General features: G+C 34.7%; 2 protein-coding genes and 1 non-coding gene across 3 annotated transcripts in view; 2 read left to right on the top strand and 1 right to left on the bottom strand.

Moving 5' to 3' along the window:
• The window catches only part of LOC111047913 (dynein heavy chain 7, axonemal-like), a 135,990-nt gene that overhangs the window by 43,133 nt on the left and 67,512 nt on the right, over positions 1 to 25,345 (top strand). Inside the window, 1 exon segment of the mRNA XM_039435139.1 lies at positions 14,293 to 14,483. Within this exon segment, the coding sequence (XP_039291073.1) occupies positions 14,293 to 14,483 (191 nt within the window).
• LOC111047929 lies at positions 523 to 8,957 on the bottom strand. The gene is made up of 3 exons (XM_022333770.2): positions 8,771 to 8,957; positions 7,443 to 7,590; positions 523 to 4,080 (listed from the first exon to the last, which is right to left on the bottom strand). The coding sequence occupies exons 1-3, from the start codon at positions 8,824 to 8,826 to the stop codon at positions 1,303 to 1,305; spliced, it is 2,982 nt and encodes a 993-aa protein (XP_022189462.2). The 5' UTR covers positions 8,827 to 8,957; the 3' UTR covers positions 523 to 1,302.
• Positions 16,494 to 16,655, top strand: LOC120352896. The gene has a single exon (XR_005572123.1). It is a non-coding gene; the product is annotated as a U1 spliceosomal RNA (small nuclear RNA).

Below are 25,345 nucleotides of genomic sequence, written 5' to 3'. Positions count from 1 at the left end.
TGCTCCACGGGGTAAGCAAGAGATGTAACGATGGGGACTTCGGTTCCAGGCTATGTACTATAATTATATGCTAACACCCTGAAAAAATTCAGTTCTCCCCCAATTTGTTACTTATAAATGTTTTTATTGACTGGACTAACAGCTGTCAAATGAACAATGTAGAAATATTTAATTAATCAACAAAATATTTAATCTCAATCATGAGAATTTATTATTTAATGATTGAAAAATATATATATTCTTGACAAATACGATTTAATTGATTATTTTCAATAAGAATGAAACGTTAATATTTCATCAGAAATACGCTATCAGCTATATCTATAGAAGACAGTGGCAAGGCAGAGAATTGGCAATGCTCTTTTATCTTCCTCTACTGCCATTATAACGTAACCTCACTCTAGCGAGAGTCAACTGATCACTTCTTGCTGATCTATGCATTTTTTGTGATGTGTTATGCAAAGTGCAACTTCTCTTAGAGTTGTGATTGTGAATATAGGTTATGTTTGTTTTAGGAGTTTGTTATTGTTTCTGACTCATTTGCATTTTTAGTTACTGGTTGTGTGGAAAAATATATGCGACTTGACTTTAATTTATGTCAAGGGACTTGCCTGATCCAGTCTCAGCAAGTCCCGAAGGGAGTTCCTCTGATCTGCAAGATTTCACATTGTCTTGCATAAAAAATAAGATGAGCATAACCTAAATGGTTCTGTTTAATTTATTCATTAGCCTTAAAATTACAAATAAAGAAGACAAAATGCAATAAAGTTATAAATAGATACATGAATATAGTATGCGTAATTATAAGTTTCCTAGCATAACGTTCAAGATAGGATAAAAATGTACAAAACTTTGCAAAATGTCAAATGAAAATATAATAATTGTTTATTCATTGTGGCATGACTGTTATGTTTGTTATGTTATGAAATGACATTGTGGCAATTATGTTTTCAAGGTAAAAGATAATATTATTAGGAAGGTTAGGTATGGATTTTAAATGGCAATATGTTGATATTATTTGAAAATTTTGGTAATGCTAGATAATAAACAAACACAAATTACGGAAAGTTGAAATATTTGCATATTTGAGAAACCATACAATATGAATGATACCCCGCCTCGAATGGGAGTTATCATGCTTATCCTGTAAACTCATATACTTACAGGCCTTGTAACGTAATATATTAATCTACATTTTTTGAAAATTGTATGAACTATACTGAATTCTCCATTGACTAAAATCCGATCCTATTCATACTGTTTGTTATTGAATTCTAAATAGCTACTCTGAAGTTGTTGTTATTAAGCTGATTTCTTGAAGTACAACATTCCCAATTCATTCAGATTGTATGTGAATTTCTTCTGAATGGCCTCTTTGAATTCACCAATTATAGTTTTGAATAAGGTGCTGTTAGAGTGTGCTTCTAGCAAGATGGCATAGTCCAAAAGGTAGTGAATGAAATCTGGAGACTTTTTGGGGGCTGGCTGTTTGATACCATCTTGTATGTATCCTCGGTTCACATTGGTCTGATCACAGTTTGGACATGTTTTGCAGGTTGGTGACTGCATTTCTGTCGGTTCGCAACTCCAGTATGATTTTATTTTATCATAGGTATGGAGTTTTTCTTGAAAAGCTTTCACTTGAACACAAACCATTCTAGCGCCATCGATACCTCGCTCTCCAGTTTCTCCGCCAATGCCATTAGCTCCCATGTTGCCAGTTTGATTCTGCATCTCTATCTGGGATGCGTCTCCCAGCTCAATCAGTTGCATATCACCCGCATATCCTCCAATTCCTGCAGCTCCACCCAAACCCCCCTTATCCCCTTCATCTCCACACTGACCTTCTTTTAAGACCACTTCTAACTCTGTGTGGAAATTATAATAATTATCACCGTCTCTGGGCCAAAACTCACCTAGATCCAATGGTATTTTAGCATTAGGATTCCCTAAACTATTTTGCAAATAATCTGTTTCAATTCCAGTGTCAAATCTGTACACTCCATCTGCAACACTTTTTCCTCCTGCTCTCAACAGTTCCCAAGCATCAGTTCCATCAATACCTGGGGCTCCTTTACTTCCATTTGATCCAGGTCCTCCTGCTCCACCATTCGACTCGATTTTCAGGTTTCCACCATTCAAAAAGTGCAATCCGACTCCAAAAAAACTACCTCCATTATGTCCTGGCAGGCCAGGCTTCCCATTGAATCCAGTATCAAGTATAGGAAGACCTGGCTGACCACTGAGAACTATTCGCCTCTGCCCAATCACCTGCCATCTGGGTGCTGCTACAAACATGCTCACGCCGCTCAAACTATCAATGGTGTCCTCATCCAAGAAAACTGTATCAACAGCTAGTAGAGCAACCTCTTTGACTGTAATGTTTTTACAATAGGAACGCATCAATACATCTGAGTTGATCTCTGAAAGAATCACATGGAAACCTTTTACTGTTAGTTTACCATTAACATCACAGCTAACGTCATTCAGCTTCAGGAGGGTTCTTGGTATTGTTTCAACTTCTGATTGCTTCCTAGTGTTGGATAGTGCGTCAATGAACTGTTTGAAATCTGTGCTTCCTGTGGTATCCATGAACAGTGCCATCAAGCCATTGGTTGATGTCACACCCTCATGAAAGACTGTTGAGTAGACCTCAGTTTTGTTCTTCTGCATTCTGTAACTTGAGAGCCCCTCGATGAATTTGTTTAGATTTCTGTACCAATGTAGTTCATCTCTGGTTACTTTGATAACTTGTTTTATTGGGTGTGTCCACAAAGATGGGATGAAAACTGCACTTGTATTCACGAATTTCGATAAAATCTTCTCATATTTTTCCAAAACATGTAATCTCTCGTTGTAGTTGACTGGTAATGAGATTTCCTGATTTTTAATGAAACCATTAATCTTCTCAAAGAGCTCATTGTAATTCCTTGTTTCATCAAGATTTTCTGCTAATTGTTTGAGCTCTTTGTACAACAATTCCAGCTCTGACAGAGCCTGGGAAAAACTTGAGTAGTTTTGTACTTTTTCATTGAGAAATTCATTCAGTTTGTAAGACAGTTCATTGATCTTACTTTTGTAGTTTTCACTTGTCAGTTTAAGAAGACACTCAAGGTACATTTTGGCTTCATTTGATAGAGTAAAATCAAAGTCATTCTGCTTCACTTCAACTGATTGCAACTGCTCAATAGTTTTAGTGATGGACTCTCTGTTTTTATCAAGCAATGACATGCTGGTGAGAGGTCCAGACTTGTAAGGGCGCCGGAAGATGGCGATTCTGGTTGCTTTTCCATCCTCATCTCTAGTTTGAAGACTCTGCATAAGTTTTATCACTTTCTCATAGAAATCTTTCTTACTTTTTCCAATATCCTGATTGAGTTTCTCAGCAATTGAAGTTTCTGTTTGATTCAAATATTCCATGATGCTTTCAATATGCATTTCTTCTGTTATCAATTCAGGCATTGCACTATCGCCATCATCTGCCATTTTGTAAACGAAAGGTATTTTGGTTGCTATAAGCACAATGTGATCTCTGTATCTATCAATATCCACCAAAAAATCATTCAAATGATGCAGAGTGTTTATAAAATTATCCTTTGATACTCCATACTGTAGAGAGCCATACTTTTCAAGCAGCAGAATTTTAACCTTCTTGAAGTGACTAACAGTTGACTTCATGACATCCATGGAGACAATCTCATGTGCAGAACCTCTGGAGTCGTGGAATCCTGGTGAGTCACAGAAGTTGGTGGTCGAATTGTAGTTGACGAATTCAGGGTACAGTGTGAACGATTCAGTGGCTGATGTTCCTATTTTCTCCCCATCTTCCAAAATGTACTCACCGGTATCTGCTCTGACTTTTTTCGACTGTAGTTTGGGATTTTCAGTAAGAAACTGGACCAAACTGGTTTTTCCGCTGCCTGCTTTACCCAGTACCAGAACAGTTTCGTCAGCTGACGAATCGGTTTGCGCCTGCAGTGCTTTTTCGCCATCTTTCAGCAGTCTGGAGGTCAGTGTAATCTGTTTCCGAATGTAGTCGGATTCTGCTTGGCAGTCCCAGTTGTTCTTCCTTCCTGTTCGCTGAAAATCAAATTCATTAAATATAATAATTAAATAAATATTAATAAAATAATTAAATTAATATAAATATGATAACTATTATCATAGCCACCTCTAATACAAGGCCCCGGCCTACGATATTGCAACGTCGCAGTGTAGGCCTAGAATCTAATACATGATTGGTGAAAAAGATCAGCTGGTATTTTTTAAAATTGAAAAAGATCAGCTGGAATTTTTTTAAATCTTCTTCACCAATCATGTATTAGATTCTAGGCCTACACTGCGATGTTGCAATATCGTAGGCCGGGGCCTTGTATTAGAGGTGGCTATCCTACTCGTACATCGAAATACTTTTGCACTGAGGCCGTAACATTGGGTTGATTCACGTACGTTTTGCAACAAAATAAATGTTATTGACAAGGGTTTATAGGGTTTAATGTTATAAACAAAGGTTTTGAGGTTGAGTGATAGAGAGGACTTAAAAGTCCTAACTCCGCCTAATAAAGATTTTTTTCATTTCATTTATATGCAGGTAGCTGCTATTAGTATATTTAAAGAATTTGTTAAGTAACCACAAAAATCTTTTAAAACATAAAATAAATAAAAACTGTATCATTCTAAATAATCGATGGATGACTGGGTGAAATCTAACATTTTTTTCAAAATATATTTTAATCTATGAAATATCTTTTATATTAATGTACACAAACATGATGACAATATAAATAAAATTGTTTATAAAAAATTAATAAATAAAGATGGAATCCGTAAATTGTTCACTTGCTCATCTGTGGTCTAGGATGTTGAAAATAAAATAATGTGAGAGTGATAAAATATTCAATTTTTCAAAATGTGAGAACATAATTATTTATATTCTGAAATCATTTTATGTGAGAAATACTTCTGAATATAATTATATTCTTTATCTTAAAATCTCAACTCATTGCTAGCGAACAGTCTAATTGTCTATGCTAACACTGTTATTGAAAATTTTGTTTTTGTTTCCAAATTTTATCACTTTAATCAGTTCATATTGTTTATATTATTCATAGCTTGAGGATGCAATGTAGAAGAAAAATATTTTTGTATTATTTTATAAAAAATAATATGTGACAACCGCTCAACCAACTACTGCAGAAAATATTGAAATAAAAGCTATTTAAAGTCAAAATAGAAAGTGAATGAATGGAAAAACGCAAATATTAATGATATCTTATTAAACCCGGGAAAACTTCATTCTAATCATAATTTTCCAATCACAAGTTATTAGACCAATAAATTTATATTCCATTCCATTTATTTATAAAATTGAAAACTATGGGCTACACATTTTAATGTAAATAAAAAAATATAATTATAAAAAGTAAATAAAAACACAAAGTCAGAATATAAGACCAATTTGAAACAATGGAAAACATATAGTACAACAGCCGGGATTATCCTAAATTGTAAAAGGTAAATTTTCTAATAAATTCATCAGTTCATTGAATGAAAATTGATTCTTTGTTGAATTGTTAATTATTTGTTGTTAAAGAATTGATGCACAATTGATGTGTCACATTGTCGAGCTTAGTATTTATTTATTTATTTATTTATTCGTTGATATAATTACAAATCATATGAATATGATGGGGATAGAACAACAGGCATGGCCCAAAACTATTCTGTTCCCAAATTTTGATAAATAATGAAATGTCCGAAAAAATAGGTTATGTTCTTACTGAGGAAATTTAAAGTTCAAAGTTCTGTCCAAGAATATATATTAGCTAGAAATTTTGAATTTAGAATGATTAAAATACCAAATTATAGTCAAATTTTGCACTTAATATCACCGCACTTTGAATAAATTAAGTTATTTCAGAAAATTTTGAAGCCAAAAATATATACACAACTTTTCAAATTGACATTTTAAAATTTGACATTCGGGTGATTCAAAAGGACTTTACAACTTTGAAAATTCATATAAATCTTATTAAACAATGTACAGAGTTGGTTTTGGTGTTGTTTTAAAGGAAAACACTCCAAGTTTTTTACCTTAAACTAACGATGTTCTATGTGACTTCCGTTGGTTATCCTGCAGACATCCCATCGATAGTCAATTTCTTCGCAGACTCGCACTAGCATTTCAGGTTTAACTTGCTCAACAGCAGCGCAAATCCTTGATCCAAGTTCAGGTAGAGTGGCTGGAAAAGGAGGTACGAACACCATATCTTTTATGAAACCCACAGAGAAAATCCAGTGGGGAACGAGGGGGCCATGAAATTGGTGCATTACGGCCAATCGACTGATTTGGAAAGCGGTCATTAAGAAAATCCCGGACGTCAGTCGGATAGTGTGATGGTGCGCCATCTTGCATAAAGAAAACATTTCGTTCTCGGTCATACTCATCGATCTGTGGTATCAAACATTTTTGCAACATATCAAGGTACTCTATGCCACAGAGCCCCCCTACACCCCCCTCCAACCAACAAAAAAATAAATCGGGAGTTTAGGTAACAAATAGCTCAGGTCTATAATCATTTGTTTAAAGGCTCTTCGCATATCTTTTTCCTTGAACTTATTTTTTTTTTAGTCGTCACTTGGAATTACTTTTCATTACACCACCATGAGTACATTTGTACTTCAATTCATAATATACATTCTCATCCTTTAATTTTTTTCTTTTTGAAGGATGTAAACTTCATGATTGAAACATTGAAAGGATAGGTTACTTAGAAATCATAACCATGTGACTAAAAACCACCAACACCACAATACACAACATGTAAATAGCGGTAGCTGCGCATGCGCAAATGTTTACCGGAACGCCAACTGGAGCTACGGTTACCGTAACTGTAGCCACAGCGTTTTTTTTTCAAACCAAAGCACACAGCTAGCACACTCGGGTTCAGTGAAGGCAGCCATAACTGCCGACGTAACTGCCGCTAGCGCTTGTGCGGCGTGACCAGGAACTAGCGGACTGCACGAGTCAAAACTTGGAGTGTTTTCCTTAAAAACAACACCAAATCCAGCTGTGTACCTTGTTTAATAAGATTTATATGAATCTTCAAAGTTGTAAACTCCTTTTTAAATTACCCGGCACTATTTATATCATCTCTTTTCTGTTTAGGTAATATACTTGTAATATAAATATAAATACAAATCACATTACCTTGAAATAATTCAAAAAGGGTACTAAGATTTGTATTTCTATTTATATTTGTATCAAGTTATCAACAATAATTTATTATTAGATCGAATATAAATAATTACAGAGCTCTGTATGTTCTGCTTGTTAGGAATATCGGAAATCATAGACTTCTTCTAAATATTAATATAAATATCTTCAAGTACTAGTTTTTCTTTCTCGAAAAATGTTATCTATCAATAATAATTGAACTTACTTCAGTTGTCGAAGATTCATCATGTTCTCTAGTTTCTCCTTTTGATGTGTCTTCCAATGGAGAAGCTGTAGATGTTGTACTTGCTAGTGATCTAAAAGTGCTGAATTCTTCCAAGGGCGGAACTGTAGATGTTGGACTTGCTAGTAATCTGGAAGGGGAATTGCTCATTATAATTTATAGCTCAGAGTTTCTTAATGTTATGAATAAAAAAATTAACAGTGCTTATGGAGCGGGTGAATATACTTTACTTGGTTTGTTATCTTGCTTATGTTTAGTCAGCAATGGTTAAGTTTTATTAAAGAAACGTTCAATTTAAAGAGTAGAATTTTTTATTTAATTTTAGAGTAGTCAGTTCCATACATCCTAAGTTGAGGATTTAAATTTATGAATATGATAGAGTTTTCCTGGGTTTAATCAATACTATAATAAAGGAAAGAACTGGCTTAACTGGCTATTTGATTTTGATTTGATTTATACACGTACGGGATAGGAAATATACGTATGACGCATCATCACGTCTGAACTACTGGACTGATAAACTTGAAATTTGGCTTATTAATTCTTAATTCACCGAGGATTAGGCCTATTTTCAATTCTTCAAGATTCCATTACGTCAAGTTTTCAGTTTTTAAAGTTATTAATTAGTCCCTTGCGGAGCACGGGTTACTCACTAGTCAGATATAAAATGAACCAATAGTATCATTATATAGAGATGTTGAAGTGTTTTTTCTACTATCCAAATCCAAGGTGATATTTGACTATTCATCCATCCTTTTTATTTTTATCAAGTAGGCTTTGTCTCAATCACAGTATTTTCTTTGTTGTACAAGAATTTATATTGTTGACGAACCTTATTCAAATCTTAGGCCCGGTTGCACAAAACCCGGTTAAATTTTAACCATGATTAATTTTCACCGAGAACCAATCAGAAAGTCTTTTTTTAAAAGACGACTTCTCTGTCCAAAGAACAGTACAATAACAGGAAAATCAGTATTTTATTATCGAAACACAGAAATATAATGATTTAACATAATGACAAAGTTATTCTATATGAATGAATAAAACAAAAACGCCCCGAGGCCTAGCCTGTGTGGGACATTTGTTTTCTACATTATATCATATTCACATATTATATTATGTTCCATTGTATTATTTTTTTAACAGTTAAAATAGAATTTCTCTAAATTAATACAGATACAATAGGTAAAGCTTACCTTTGGCTTTCCACAATTCACATATTATATTATATTCCATTGTATTATTTTTTTATAACAGTTCGAGTAGAATTTCACTAAATTATTAGTAAAGATGCAATAGATAAAGCTTACCTTTGGCTTCCCACAATTGATAGTAAGGCAATTATATGCGTTTGAAAAATTAGCATTCTGTCTAGATGTGCGCAGAGCTGAGTTTAGAATGACTTGTAAACAGCAATGACTGACTGAACAAGACTAACTTGTAGAATGAACTGAATGAACAAGTAAAAAGTATAGGGTTAGCCGTTAGCCTATTGGTTATCAGAGAATTAGGTTGGATGATTTCATATGGTGTAAAGGGTGTAAAGAGAAAGAGAGAATGAGTGTGTGTGTGTGTGTGTGAGAGAGAGAGAGAGAGAGTGAGAGTGATTGAGAGATTCTCTCACTATCGCTAAGAGAACAAAAATCAGCCTTCAAAATTTTCAATTTACAACGATTATTGAGCAAAGGTCAAATTTTTATCTTTGAATCAATTTAAAATTTTTATTTCTTTATCAAAAAAAGAATGATTTGTAGTGTTAAATCAATACAGAGTATAGTCTGTTTATTTGTTGAGTTGATAAATTGCACTATCACAGTATTGCTGTAGTGAGTTTCACTTTGAATTGTCAGCATAGATTGGATGGGAAGCATTAAATGCTGATAGTGTAGAGTGAATATCACTAATGTTTGCATGACGTTTCTATGTGATTTATTGTAATCTCGTATTTTATTAATAATTCTAACCATCATTGTTACAATTCATGAACTGAACATTGATGAACTAATGAACTGAATTGAAATACAATGGTTTATTTTTTTTATTTAAAAATGAATAATTATTATTCATTGACAAAACGTAGTGAGGTCTATGTTTCAACTCGATTTGCTTTTGTCTGTCTGTATGTAACGCGATTACGGCCAAACGCGTTGATAGAATTCGATGAGATTTGGCAAGAATATTCCTTTTTTAACTGCTCGAAGGTTTTTTGATATTTTGCATTTTAAGGATAATATGGGAAGAAAATAAATTCCTCCACACTCTGATATCACTATATATATATCATCTACTTGAAGATAGGATCAATCAGACTATAGAATTATTCATAATCAATCAGCTGACAAGTGGATTATTCATTGCATGCATTACACAGATGTCTGGCCGTGTCTATTTCTATAAGGTAGGGTTTCAATATTTTTTATGATGCGTGCCCATCAGTATCAATATTCTCAAATTTGAAAAACAAATTTAATAGGTTTGAAAATAAAATAAAAAAATATTAAATTAACTGAATAATGCCGAAGAAATTATAATATTCTTGATTGAAAAAAATTAATTTTAAAATAGTTGAGAAATATTTTTATCAGATGGAAAGATTATCACGGAACTGGTATCATATGGGATAAAAATTCAAACGTGAACTGAGTTTATTAACATAAGTAAGTTTTTGATCTCGGAGAAAACAAATAACAGTGTTTAATAGTAAATTATGATTCAACTGAATCAACTAGAACAGGTGACATCAGATACTTGTGGATGAGAAAACTGCGTGAGGTCTACTGTTCACAGAACTACTAGTACTATTAGTGTAGAAATCAGACAGGAGAAAATAACCTTTCTGGCTTTCTGTAAAGGTCATAAGTAGTTATAAGATCCGTTCTATATTAATTTCCTAACCTCAGAAAAACATGAAATTTTGTAGTTCTACCTTGATCAGAGAAGTCTTCTCTTATTGGTTCTCGTGGCATTTATTGTGTAAGCATGATTGTAAATTAACAGTCTTCTATTCAACTGGGCCAATGTGTACTTTATGCTATTTTGCACCGTTTATTGTCATTACTCTGGGATTTTCCAACTTCCAAGCATTTATTCTATTATTTTTTTTAGAAAAACTGATTTTATTCTACAATAGTTTTGTATGTGTATGATTCTAGAATAGAATAGAAAGATGATTTATTTGAACAAAGCAAATAGGTACATAATAATGCACAAAAACAGTTCACAATATCTTTCACAAGAATAAGTACAGTATCAAAAATTATATTTTACAAAAATGAAATTGTATATTGTGTATAATTCTATTCTATTTATACGATCTTGAACAAGGTTATTATCTACGATTCTATACTAAATACTCATTATTAATCTTTGTATTTATTCTATTCATTTTCTTTACAGTCACAAATTATAATATAAAATATGATTGGGAGAGAACAACAGCCTACTGTCCCTCTCCCAACTGTCTCTGTCTTGACAAATGACTATAGTGAGGTCCAAGTTATAATAGCAGTGGAGAAAGATAGGAGGACAGCGTTTTCGATTCTCTGTCTCGCCCTAACGTCCCAACAACCCAAAGTGCTAGAGTGGTAGAACCCCACCGAAAATCCGGGTTCATTTATATCCATAATCCTCTATACTCTACATCCTTACCCCTCACCAAGCCTTAATAACCTCCCACTTGTACCTTTCATATTTTCCACTTCCCTTTAAATTCTACCCATCCAATTAATTAGCCTATATTAGTTTCATCATTTGTATGAATTTCCACTAATATTTTTCACTATTGTATTTAATTAATTTAGAAGTGTTATTTTTGTTTTGTTTAATTTTATAAGTGTTTGCCTCTTGTCAGACCTGGCAATGTAAGATGAATAAAATAATTATCAAAATAACAAAATAGCTTGCCACTGCCTTCTATAGAGGATAGCTGTGAATCAAGTTATTATCCCTGTATTATATCTTATGTAATATTAATATTGTTTTTTCTTGATAAAAATAATCAAATTTATTTTATTCTTTTAGAAAATATATTTATCAATGATTTTTTATCATCATCAGTGTTCTGCCCTAGGGCAGGTTCATACATGATTCCTCCTTCTCCATTCCTCTCTGTCCTGTTCTATTCTCTTCAGCATGGAGTATTTCCCTTTCTCCCTGACATCATCCATCATCTTCACTCTCCTTTGCCCCAGCACCCTCTTTCCCTCCACAGCCCACTCCATTGCCGTCAAAAGCAGGCATTCTCATAATTGAAATGAACTATTTGTTCATTAGATATATTTGTACATTGTTAAAAACAATCTGGCAACGTTGCGGAGCTAGAAAAGGATAGCGCTATCTGCTCTGTCGATTGATAGACTAGTATAGCAACAAAAATGTTGATCAAATACTTCCATTATAACGTGAACCTCACTAAAGACAAACTATCTCTATCTTCTTAAAATGTATGAATTCAGGGCTAATTATATTTAAAATAACAAAACTATTAGTAAAACGTTTATTTGAAATTTATTTTTAAAACCTGGAAGATGGTATACAACACTGAAACTAGTTATTATAATTTGTATTTTTGATCTATTATTTTATTAATTTCAAAAAATAGGGTACTTTAATTCTATTTTATAAACAAGTAGTTCTGTGAACAGTAGACCTCGCGCTCAATAAGTTACATTGACCTGTTATGTTTTATTAAAAATTAATAAATAATTTATAAATTTAAAATGTCTAGAAAAAATCCTAAATAAACATAGTGCTTTCTGTCCTATCGTACCGTGACGTGTCGTCCCGGAATGTGAGTGTGAGCGCTGTTATCAGGTCTGGCTGCCGTCGATACGCCAATCCAATCAACCCATCAGAGAACATTCTGTGTTGTCGTGTTGGCGAAAAATCGGTGTGTTGAAATAATTAACAAAATAAACTACCATAATGCTGATTTCCTACAAACTTCATTTCTCACTTTTCATGATTTTAGAAATCAATTTCTTTTCAATAATATTTGTTGCAATTTTAATCATCAGATTAAAAAAGAAAAATGTTTTCTATCAATAACTCCAAACTAGAATCATGGCCTCAGCTTATGGAAAGACAAAGCTGTCTACTAACGTTGATGGAATGATACATTTTCAAGATGTTCGATGTTTTTGAACGGGTAGTATTATAGTCCACTAGACAGCTGATTTATGATGAATAATTCTAAAGTCTGATTACGGTATTATTGGTGTTGGAAATTATTTCGAAGGAAACTCCTTTTGCTTTTGTATTATTCTTGAGCTGCGTTTACACCGGAGTTAATAACACGAGTTATTAACAAAAAGTTATTAACTTGACTGAATAATCAAAAATTTCTCTTGACAAAAGTTAATAACTCATGTTTCTAACAGAAAATTCCTTGTTATTAACAAGATCTTGTTATCAATATAATTGACTTCCTTATGATTTATTTAACGAGACTATTCATATGATATAACAGCCGGAATAAAAAGCAAAAAATTGTCTTCAAATTTGAATTGAAACATGTGTGTGATCATTAAAATAATGATCTTCATCTGATCTAGTGTAAATAAATTATAATGCGTTTACACCAGAGTTTAAAACAAAAGTTTTCAACATAAGTTAATAACATTTTCCTCCACCTACTATCAAAAGTCTCATTTTACACCCTGGAATCGAATACTAAAGTACTACTTTTCCTCCCATGGGACTAAAAATAATTCCCAGCGGGAAAAGTGATCACTTTTACTCCCAAGGGAGTAAAAATAAACCCATAAGATTAACATGGGAAGAAGTCCGACAACGCCGCGATTGAAGAATGAGGAATGTGGCAACACTGTCGTGGTCGGTAGAGGAAAAGTAAAAGAGCTCTATTTCGATCTTTGGAATATTTTAGTTCTAGGAAATAAGTAGCTCTATTTCGATTGTTAGGTTATGTTCAACCGTTGGTGGATATGAAAAAGTACACACCTCTAACGTCATCGGCATCTCTACGAGGTGAGGAAAAATGTTGTGTGGAGGAAAAATGTTGTGTGCATCACGGGACTAAAGTACTTATTCTCCCTCAGGGAAATTGTCGCCCTCGGCTACGCCATCGGGCGACAACAGTTTCCCTCAGGGAGAAAAAGTTGCACTTTAGTCCCTAGATGCACAAATAACTATTTCTTTCGGCTGCTAGTTTTGTTATCAACAAAAGTTAATAACTTTGTCACGTGTTTTGTCTGCAGCTGTAGTTATTAGGGAACAGTTATTATTATGTAGTTGTAGGGTAGGGAAGCTGAGCGAGGAGGTTGCGGGGAAGATAGTGACCTGTTATCAACAAAAGTTACCGACTCTCGATGGATAACATAAATCTTGTTAATAACAGGGAATTTTCTGTTGAAAACACGAGTTATCAACTTTTTTCAAGAATATTTTCTGTCGATTCAGTCAAGTTGACAACTTTTTATTAATAACTCATGTTATCAACTCCGGTGTAAACGCAACTCAACATGATGTTATTAAACTTTTGTAATTAACATCAGTTGATAACAAAAATGTTAAAAACTTGTGTTATTAACTCCGGTGTAAACGCAGCTCTAGAATGCAAAATTTTAAAAAAACCTTATGTATACGTCGACGCGAAATTCAAAAAGGAACATATCTGTCAAATTTCATGAAAATCTATTGCTTCGTTTCGCTGTAAATTCGGAACATAAATATATAAACAAAAATATAAACATAAAGAGAAATGCAAAACAGTCGACTTGAATCTTAGACCTCACTTCGCTCGGTCAATAAAAAAACTTTTTCTAATATAGATGAATTTGAAAATCTCATTAAAGTTTCATGGATTGATTTACAGGAGCTTCTGCAACTTTGTAACAGTTTTTCTGACTTCGGCGATAATGGAGCATGATGTGAACCAGTTCAATGCAAACGCCCTATCTTGGATTCAGGCGGCTGTAATTCTGTCGGCCGTCTGGGCGTTTTCTGGGGCACTTGATACCGATTCTAGAGCTCGTTTTGACGTCTTCTTCAAAGATCTTGTCCAAGGTGATTTCAATCGAAGTTTAAGTAATTTTATGTACTAAAGGTACCTTACCTTTAGGTAGGTACTAAAGTTACCTTATTTTTAGGTAGGTACTAAAGTATTTTAGGTAATTTTATTTCTTCAATGTTTGTTTCCATTACGAACTGCTTGTTAATAATCACTTTTGAACAATCAAATTACGACATAGCTGTCAGGTATTTATAAATAAAAGCTATTAGCTTCTACATTAGTGGAGCGCTTCGGACACTACGCCCTTCATCAACACTCAGTGTCCGAAAGCGCTTCACTAATGTAGAAGCTAATAGCTTTTATTTATAAATACCTGACTGCTATGTCGTAATTTAATTGTTCAAAAGTGATAATTTTATTTATTATATACGTACTGTAAATAGTAGCAGAAGTACTATAAATGTAACTCTCTGTACTACAATGTATTTTAAAGTAATGTTAGGTAATTTTTTAATCATTTGTTTATCTAATTTTTTTCCAAATTCATTACCACAATTATGATGAAATCGTAATGTATTGTCATCACTTTTCTATCGCTAAATGCAACTCATTTATTAAAATGTATGAGTGTTTTATTGACAAAGAAAGGAGAAAATATCAAGTGATTGACTAACCTGGAGTTTACAGTAAAATCTATAGCATATAGGCTTAAGTTAGCTTGTCCAAAAAATGTGATATATTAAACTTTTTTGTTAGTAAATAGAACGAATCTTATCAGTCAAATTTCTTCTATAAAAATGACCTATACTTATTCTATTCATTTTTTTTATTGAAGAAATTTGACTGCTATTCCTTGTGCTATTTAATAACAAAAAATTGATTTAATAGTAAACATTTCGTGATGGATTACAACTTTGAAGAGTGATATATTTCTTCAGTGAAATATCCAAATTACAAATAAGTTAGCCTACTACCTATCTTATAAGCTATATTCTAGAATTATGGAAATTCAACTCTTTGAAGTATGTTTTGAACTCTGAATTATAATAATTCTGATTTCGGTTGTGATCACTATAGAGCCCAGGTTTTCACAGTTTAGTTGTATCATAGAATGTATAATAAAAACCAAACGTAATTCAGTTTTAGGTTCTGTATGGTTTGGTTTTACTGTATTCTTTTGTTTATCTGGGTTATGCGAGTTCTTATTCAGTGTATGGAACATATCCTACATTTTGAACTATTATAGTGTATAGATTGAAATTCGGAGAAGAAACAGTTTTGGGCTGTGGCTATTGGTCCTTCCCCAATAATTTTAAAGAATTGTGTTCTGTGTATCAATAATGTTCTTACTTCATTAATCATGGATTGACTCATGGATTAAAATATTGCAATGTTATACTTACTTGCAATGAACATAGAAACTAACAATTAATTAAAATAAGTAATAGCGAGACAAGACAAACTCCCGGTTCCGAAACGTACGTGTAGGCCTATTGAATTTAGTATTTGAATTGTATTAATTTAGTATTTGAATTGAGTATTGTCATCCGCTTGTCATACGCCTACACGTACGTGTAGGCCTATTGAATTTAGTATTTGAATACTATTAATTTAGTATTTGAATTGAGTATTGTCATCCGCTTCTTCCATTATTCATGTGGCATTTACCCTTAATTTGATCACAGTTAAATTTAATAAACGTACGTCCTACCGGAGCAAAAGAATGTGTTACTCATTCTATTGTGAAACTTTTAAAGTTCATAATTTTGGCGGCTACTTGAGCAGCGTTACGCGCGCTGTCTAGCGGTAGCAAATGTAACTGACACGAGGAGAGTTTAGAGATTTTTAAAAACAGGCAATTTTGCTATTTAAACAAATTCTAGACTATTTTTATGGGACTTTTTGTATGATTTGCTTGTTCAAATGGTGGGAGTATGGTTTTCAATCCTTTTTGAGGTTAGTTGTGCTGTAAATATTTAGTTAATGACCTGTTTCGTACCCAGCTCTCGCCAGAGAAATGTGTGAACTTTTGTAGGAATGGTCTGGGTGAACAGTTGGAATTCATACTTACCTGGCGTGGGGGTTACCGTGATCATGAAGGCGGTTCCCCCAGGGCGAGGCCTTGTCATTGCACTGCGACTTGGTTGACCCCTGCGAATGCCTCAAATGTGGGCATCTCGGGCGCATAATTTTTGGTAGTCGGGACTGCGTTCGCGCTGTCCCGGTCCTAATTCTTCTAATGTAGTACTCAAGTGTAATGTGTGATCCACACTATACGCTCAGAGCATGAATCTGAGTCACCACTTTCGGGGTATGATATATTGGCAGTGGGGAAAGATTGGTGACAATATTGCCGATTTTCTGCTTGCCAAATTATGACAATTACATAAGTAGTGAGCTGTGATTGACACTGAGCATCCAGTTCTGCCACTGCTAGGGGGGGTCATAACACAACATAAAAAATATGATCAACTATTTTCAACAATAATGAACAGTTAAATTCATCAGATACTTCAGATAGTAGACACGCTGGGAAGTCTAGCCTCTGTAGCCAGCATCTACTGCCAAATCCGCCCATATTGACGTCACAACCAAGCTAACAACAATGTAAGTTAAACACCACAAACACTTACACAACAAACTGTTGTGACGTCAACGTGGGCGAATTTGGCAGTAGAGATGTTGGCTTCAACGACTTTTAGTATGAATATACAATTGGCCGTGTCTACTCTATAAATGGTCTAAGATCAGATATACCAGTATCAGCTGTTTGGGTGGCAAGGCTGAGATCTGGAAACCTTTTTCTCCTATCTTCCTACACTGCCATTATAACGTGGACCTCACCATAGTTCCGAATTTGGAACAGCAAAACTGCCGCCTTTTAGCACTCCAGGTGGATGTTTTGTCAACTACAATCAAGAAATTCCTAATTCAAAAAAACTTGTTAACTAGGTCTAGGTTATGTTTATAGAATGCATGTAGTAGCTAATGTCAGCACAAGCAGGTATGTTTTCTGTTTCTCAATTATTCTTTTCTAGATTATTATGACAAAGAATAGTGTAAGCTACTTGGACGTGAATGTCTTTTGCAGTGCTCAAATGAAATTCTAGTCTCGGCTGACGCCTCGACTAGAAAGATCATTCTCGCCTGCAAAACGGCCCTTCCCGTCCTTGTGACTTAAGATACTATTTTGGGTTTGACTAGGGGTCCACGTTATAATGACAGTGGGAAAAGATAAGTGACAGCGTTGCCGATTCTTTGCCTTGCTACTGCCTTCTATAGAGGATAGCTGGTTTATTAATGTAATATCAATTGTTTAGTCTATTCGCTAAATAGGCGACTATAAAAGAAAAAAAAAATATAATATATATATATATATATATATATATATATATTAAATAAATAAAAGTAGTTGAATAACTACTGTAGTTGGATAGGTACCCTTTTTAGAAGTAACAACATCTTCAAGTAACTCTAAATTTAAAAAAATCAGAATTATAATTATTTAATAGAAAGGTTATTATTTTTTACTTTTTACAATTATTTATTTATTTAGTCATGTACAATTACTACAATTATATGAGAAAACACAACAAGCTTATGCCCAAAACTGTCCCTTTTCAAAATTATACTACAGTCCAAATCAAAATCTAGGTTAAGCTACTATCACTTATTAAAATAATTTGATGATATGCGTCAAGAAATATACGGTTCATTGATTAAATAATAAACTTTTATAATTAAGATGATGTATTTTGTTAATTAATTATACATGTATTTTATATGTATTTATACATTGTTAAAAACGATCTGGCAACGTTGAGAAGCTAGAAGAGGATAGCGCTATTTGCTTTGTCTAATAATAGACAAGAATAGCAACACTAATTTTAATCAAATATGCTGCCACTATAACGTGGACATCACTTTCTCTGACAGATGAATGTGAGAATCTCAAAAAAGTTTGGTGTACCTCACTTTATAAGGTCCTTTAATTAAAATTACTCTCTCAACTGTATAGATATAGAATAGAGCAAGGCCAAATTGATATCTGCAGGATTTTGATAGCCGGTGCTGTACTGCGTATTCTGAGATAGAATAAACTCTTTACAGTTTAAAATCAATATTGTTTGCTTCTCATAACTACAACAGGAATTGAGAATGGCTCTGGATCTCAAGACTATGGAAAAGATGCTGGAAAAGCTGAAATCTGAAATAAATGAGAACATGAAGATAACTATCAAAGAAGAAATATCTGCTCTCAATTTAACATCTATTATAGCTGAGCAAGATAGAAAAATTGAGGAGTTAGGAAAAGAAAATGAAAGATTAAAACAAGAGCTGCAGGAGCAAAGTAGTTTGATTAATAATATGAAAAGAAGAAGCAATCTTATATTCTACGGAATTAAAGAACCCAATGGAGAAGCTAGAGAGCAGGTTATGCATAAAGTTTTAGATGTATGCAAACAGGTGTTAGCAGTAGAACTCGAATCAAGCGACATAAATTTTGTTAGAAGGCTAGGCAGAAAAGGTAATAATAAAACACGTCCTATTATTTTGTCCCTGGTTTCGGAAATTAAGAAAAATAACATTTTGGCAAACTGCGGCAAGTTAAAGAACTCAACAGTTTTTGTTGCTCGAGACTTGGATAAGGAATCGAGAGAAAAACAAAAGGAGCTCAATGAAGTTCGTAAGCGGCTAAAAGATAAGCATATTGTTAAAATAAGAATGAATTCATTAGAGATCGATGGTAGAGTTTTGAGCTATGAAGACGTTAAGCGTGAGTTTATGGAATTTGAGGAAGATTGTCCATTGGAAGCGAACCGGAAGAAGAGGAAGGGGAGATGACTTACCAAGACAAATAAGGAAAATCAATGCCTCACAATCAGCAGGTAATTCATCCATCACACAGTTTTTTCGTGCCCAAAACGATACCAGCTGCAATAATTAATAGCTGCTCTCCGAATAAAGTGAATGGATCAGGATCTAGCACAACTTATAATAATGTATCATCCCTGAATATTGTTGCTTTCAATGTAGCTGGAATTGCAAATAAATTGAGTAATGTTAAATTTATTGATTTTATAAAAAGATATGATGTATTTCTACTGTTTGAGACATTTGTTGAGGATGAGAACATTCTGTTGAGACTCAAGATAGTGTCGAGGAATATGAATTGATGTGGACTCCTGCAACTAGAGCTGCAAGCCGCGGTCGCGCAAGTGAGGGAACAATTTATGGAATTAGAAAAAGAAAGAATCACGAGAAAATGCTCAACTATAAAACTATTTCCAACTGTAATCTCATCGAACTACACGTCGAGTCGCAGAAGCTCCTCATCGTCCCGGCTTACCTCAACTGTAATAGATTGCAGAATGACTTTGCCAGGCTTAAGGATTTGTTGATTGAAATTGAAAATTCCAACTTCATGTTGATGGGTGACCTGAATGGAAGGATCGGGAATAAGCAGACCATACCAGAGGATACAGTTACAAACTTGCTTTGCCCTCTCAATTGTGACAGAAATTCAAAGGATCACACAATCAATGCTAATGGAAGGGAATTATTAGCTATGTTTGCTGATTTTGGTCTCGTTATTTTGAACGGTCGCACAGCAGAGGACGCATGTGGAGAATATACGTTTATTGGAGCCCAGGGCTCTTCAGTCATTGATTTGTGCGCTCCCTCGATTGAGGCTCTTCCTCTTATTAAGTCGTTCGAGGTGACTCCGCAAATATTCTCAGACCACCTGCCGATATCTGCCGAGGTTCTTTTACCTGGAAAATCTGAAACTTCTGAGATCTGCGCCATACCGATACGGAGAAAGCTGCAATGGAAGTCAAGAGATAGGCTGAAGTATCAGCAAGAACTTGATTTGAGAATAAGACAACGTCTGCACTGGAACAACTGTGAGGATGATCTGAAATATTTGATATCAATAATTCATGATTTCGCTCCTGTCAGTCAATTGGATAGCCACTCAAAGTGCGAGGGAAAACAGATATGGTATGACATTGAGTGTGAGAGAAAAAGGAAAGAATCATTTCGTCTCTTGAAACTATTCAGGAGAACAAATTCAGAATCAGTCCGAGAAATGTACATGGAGAGGAATAAGGAATACAAGAAATTATGTGTGGAAAAAAGAAAAAAGTTTTGGTGTCAATTGACAGGAAGATTCAAGGAGGTGAAGGATTCTAGTCAGTTCTGAAGCTTGTGCGGTGCTTTAGAAGGAAGAAATTCAGCACAGGCACGAGTATAACATTGAGAGACTGGGTATTACACTTCAACCAGCTACTGAATCCATGCATCCTGGCAGATAAAATATTGTACGCTGCTCCTTTCATCGTGAATGATATTCTGGATGCGCCGATTTCCCTGCAGGACCTCAAAAGTGTTCTCAGAAGAGCCAAGGAAAACAAAGCACCAGGGGAGGATCGAATTACATACGAGTTCATCAAGTATGCATCACCTGCTTTTTTGGAAAAATTGTTGGATGTGTCAATGGTCTATTTGAGTCTTCAGTCATGCCAGAGAGCTTTAGGGAGTCAATAATATACCCTATCTTCAAAAAAGGGAATAGCAATGAGGCAGAGAACTACAGAGGCATCTCTTTCTGCAACACAGTAGGCAAAGTCTTCGCTGGGATACTGCTGGATAAAATGGAGAAATGGATTAATTGCCACAACATTTTGCAGGAGTTTCAGGCTGGCTTCAGAAAACATTATTCAACGGTTGACAACATATTCAATCTGATGAGTATTGTGAATATCAAGCTCAGTGGGAAAGGGAAGAAAGTATATGCCTTTTTTGTTGATTTCTCTGCGGCATTCGATCGGATAGATAGGCATGCACTGTTCTATAAACTCGCGGAGATTGGTGTGTCGCGGAAGATGGTGAATGCATTGAGGCATTTGTATGATGGGTCAACATCGAGAGTGTGGGGCCAAGAGGGCTTGTCCGAAAAGTTTGAGACTGGCACAGGTGTTAAGCAGGGCTGTTTGTTGAGTCCCCTATTGTTCTCAATCTTTTTAAACGATTTGGAGGATTGCTTGGAGGGTGGAGTCAGTGTTGGTGGGATCTGCATAAAGCTTTTGGCCTATGCGGATGATATTGTTCTTCTTGCCCCAGACAGAGTATTAATGAGAAAGATGATATCTAACCTAGAGGTGTATTGTGAAAGATGGAATCTTCAAGTTAATCTGAGTAAGTCGAAGATTATGATTTTCAGGAGAGGAGGCAGAACCAGTCGTCATGATGTATGGTTCTACAACAATGAGCCAATTGAAGTTGTAGGGAGTTACAAGTATCTGGGAGTGAACTTAACACCAAAACTTTCACTGAATAATCATTTTAAAGAGAAAGCTTCTGTAGCAAAGATGACACTGAATATGTTCAACAGCCTTCTGACCCAGAAAAATATTCAATTCAAACCTAAGCTTGATGTATTTGAGGCAATGTCTAGATCCACAGTATGCTATGGAGCCCAAGTCTGGGGAGGAAGAATGATAGATGAGGTCGAGAAAGTGCAACGCCTCTTCATTAAGAGGGTCTTCAACCTGCCAATGTGGGCCCCAGATTATTGTTTGTACCTGGAAACTGGACTAAAACCTCTGCTGGTTTATACATTGAGGCTGCATATCAAGTATATGCGTCGATGCCTAGAGCTTCCGGAACAAAGATACCCGCACATACTGCTGAAAAAAGTGATTGAGAAAAAAGTCTTTATGCATAATGATTGGAGCAATCTAGAGAGGGTGTATGGGGTCCCTGCTACAAGTCTCCTGACGGGCGATGTTCAAGCGATTCTGAACGGAGTTGACGAGAAACTGCAGGAAAATTTCAGAAGAAGATTGATGGTGAGCCAGAGGTGTTCAATCTACCCACAGCTTGAACGTTTCACCAACTATGTTCATCAGCAGGACGACTTCACGCTGGTCAAATGGTTCCTGAAGGCAAGGACTGAGCTCATCCTGCTGAACAGGTGCTCCTTCGATCGTGGTGTCAAGACGTGTTCCCTCTGCAATCTGAAGGAAGACGAGGATGTGCCCCACTTCATCGCCAGATGCCCTGTTCTCGCTGAGATCCGGACGAGACACCTGCGGAAGAGTATCCTGTCTGAAGGGGAGCTGCGGGCACACCTGAATGGACAGGACTGGCAGGCGGTGAGCCGGTACTGCAGGGAGGCTTGGCAGTACAGATTCTTTCTGGTCCAGGAGTTCAATTTTTGATTGTTTCTTATCAGGAATATTTCGATTACAAAATTTCAATGAGATTTTACATTTGTAATAAATAACTGCAATTATTATCAACAGCACAAAAATTCCAGTTGGGATAAGAATATAATGAAGTAGGTAATTGCTTTCAGCTGTAAAATCCTCTATAATTTCTAGTGGTTCTATATTTAGATTAGCTTTATGGATCAAGTCGAAAGATAGATTTGTATATAGTGTTCTCGCAGGTTGTTCTGAGGGTAAGGATACAATGCTTTCCCAATAAACGTATGGTTCTAAAAAATTAAACAGCTTTTCTGATTCTTCAAGGTTCAGTAATTGAGTCTTCCTTGGATAAATTGTAATGTTTTGATTTTGTTTACTTATAGTGCAAGTAGTAATATTGAACATTAAATATTTATTTATGACTTGAATGTATCTTATAAAAGGTTGAGCCTCACTTATAACCAAAGATTTACAATCATGAAGGTCCTTATCGTCTAAAAGTTGACTTATACACTTATTAACTATTCTAGACATATTCTTACAATAATAATTATTTCTTATTAGTAAACAATCTCCTGTAAACAATGAGTTATCTTTTCGAATTATGAAGGACGGATGTTCAACAATTGTTCGCAACTCATTTCCTTTTACGACTGGGTAAGATAGGAGAAAAAATGTCTCATAGGCATGAGAATACAAAGGCAATTGTATAAAATAAGTAATGAAATCATCTTTCACATGACAATGTGCAGACCCTAGCTGCCACAAAATTTCGGGTTCATCAGAAATGAGAGACAATTTAGCCGAATGAATTAATAAAGACAATTCGTTTCTAGACAGAATACTTGAATGGATTATGTTTAGTCGACAAAATTCTAAGCTCACCATAATATCGTCTATTTTATTTTTTATGAGAGTCAATGTGTTGAATAAGAAAGAATGTTGTTGAGTTAGCTCTATTGAAGTGAATTGAGTGGTGATTGAATTAAAATAATTTTTCAGCTTGACATTGTTGGCATGAATGACATCAATCCCATTGTTAAATTTGTGTATCAAGTTTCTATTGATTGACAATTGATTTTCGACATTATGCTCTAAATGATATTCATTTGCTTGCACTTTCTCTAAAATTTTGTCATATTTCGCTTTGTCGTCAGAGTCCATATTTCCTGTAATCCAGCTTATTGCGGAACCAAGTCCGTTTATGAGACCTCTCTTAATTCTAAGATTATTTATATGAATATGATCAAATTTTAACTTAATATCATCTAAATACAAACGTAAAATATTACAACGATTCTTATCACTATCCTTAGCTCTTAAAAGGTTTACAGAGTCTTCAATATGTGTTAGTTCAACATGTAGTCGTGTAATGTTTATGTTGTGCATGTATGTGTATGTGCCATTTATAATGAAGGAGTTCTGTACTCGAACTGGTGTAATGCCAGATGATTTGGTCAAGTCCGTTACTTTATACGACATTGCTGGGACCAGCAGCAGGAGAATGAGGATCATCTTGGTCTGAAACAAATTTATTATTTTTCTTTTTAACTATTTTCCGTGGTCGTTTCATCCTATTAGGATGGATTTTGAATGGTCGTTTTTGAATTGCTCTGGAATTTGTAGCAACATTTTGTTGTTTATCATATTGTACTTGGAAGAATTTTGGCTTGTTCTTTTTATTGAAGGTTGTTTTAATAAACGGGGCTTCGGGGATTTCGACGTCTGTTTCCCTATTCTTATTCAATAATTCTGTCCTAGTTTGTTTTTCCATCTCTACCTTATCTTTTACCAATCTATGTATAAGCTGTAACCTATCATGATACTCTTTTGTACGCTCTTCAGTGATAAGTTGTTCTGTAGTGTCATTCAGAAAAGAATTCTCAGAGATGCCGAATGTTATTTCCATTGGTGTCATTTTTAAGGTGGAATTGAGTGTGTTATTGAACGCAATCACGGCCGTTTTCATGTTGGCTTCAGTGGTATTATTTCTATTTTGAAGTTGGATAGAATTTAAAAGTTCAATTAGAGTGGAGTGAGTTCTTTCAATTAACCCTTGCGAGTCTGGATGACCAGGGGTAACATAATAAGGTTCGACTTCATAAAGTTTTAGAAAATCACGTAAACCAGCGTTGTCAAATTCTCTGCCGTTGTCCATCTGTACGATCTTGGGGGTTGGATAGAGAGAAAAATAGTCGAAGAGATGGTCTTTTACCTCGATTTGATTAAGACTCGTGAGGGGGTAGACTACGAGTCGTTTGGAGAAACAGTCGATGATTGATAAAAATTTACGTTTGTCATACTGAAAGGCATCAAGTTGCAGTTTTTCAAAGGGCTTTGTAGGAGTAGGGGATACTTTGTATTCTGCACGAATGGGACGACGTTCGTATTTAGTCTTTAAACATATTGGGCATTTGTTTATGAAGTTAGTAATATCACGCATCATTGAAGGCCAATAGTACCGTCGTCGAATGTGTGAGTAACTCTCTGAAATTCCTCTATGATAGGTTTTTCCAGTATGATAATTGGAAACTACTTCTTTTTGTTCGTCGGGATCAGTAATGTCAAGATTAACTTTTTTATACCGCTTAATCTTAACTGAGTTGAAACTTTCCTTAATGACTTTAGCAAAGTTGTTAAACATTGATTCGTACTGATTACTCAATAAACCATCTTTTGAACAATATACACCATACGTGGTA

The sequence above is a fragment of the Nilaparvata lugens genome, chromosome 8 (genome assembly GCF_014356525.2).
Source record: "Nilaparvata lugens isolate BPH chromosome 8, ASM1435652v1, whole genome shotgun sequence".
Classification (NCBI taxonomy): Eukaryota; Metazoa; Arthropoda; class Insecta; order Hemiptera; family Delphacidae; genus Nilaparvata; species Nilaparvata lugens.
Note: the sequence above shows the minus strand (reverse complement) of the source record. Positions and strands in the feature narration are given on the sequence as shown.

Excerpts from the sequence above, each read along its gene's own strand:
- LOC111047929 (XM_022333770.2), bottom strand. The coding sequence starts at position 8,826 with ATGCTAATTTTTCAAACGCATATAATTGCCTTACTATCAATTGTGGGA. Across the intron at positions 7,591-8,770 it reads TCAATTGTGGGAAGCCAAAG|ATTACTAGCAAGTCCAACAT; the intron begins GTAAGCTTTATC and ends TTCCCCTTCCAG. Across the intron at positions 4,081-7,442 it reads ATGAATCTTCGACAACTGAA|CGAACAGGAAGGAAGAACAA; the intron begins GTAAGTTCAATT and ends TTTGATTTTCAG.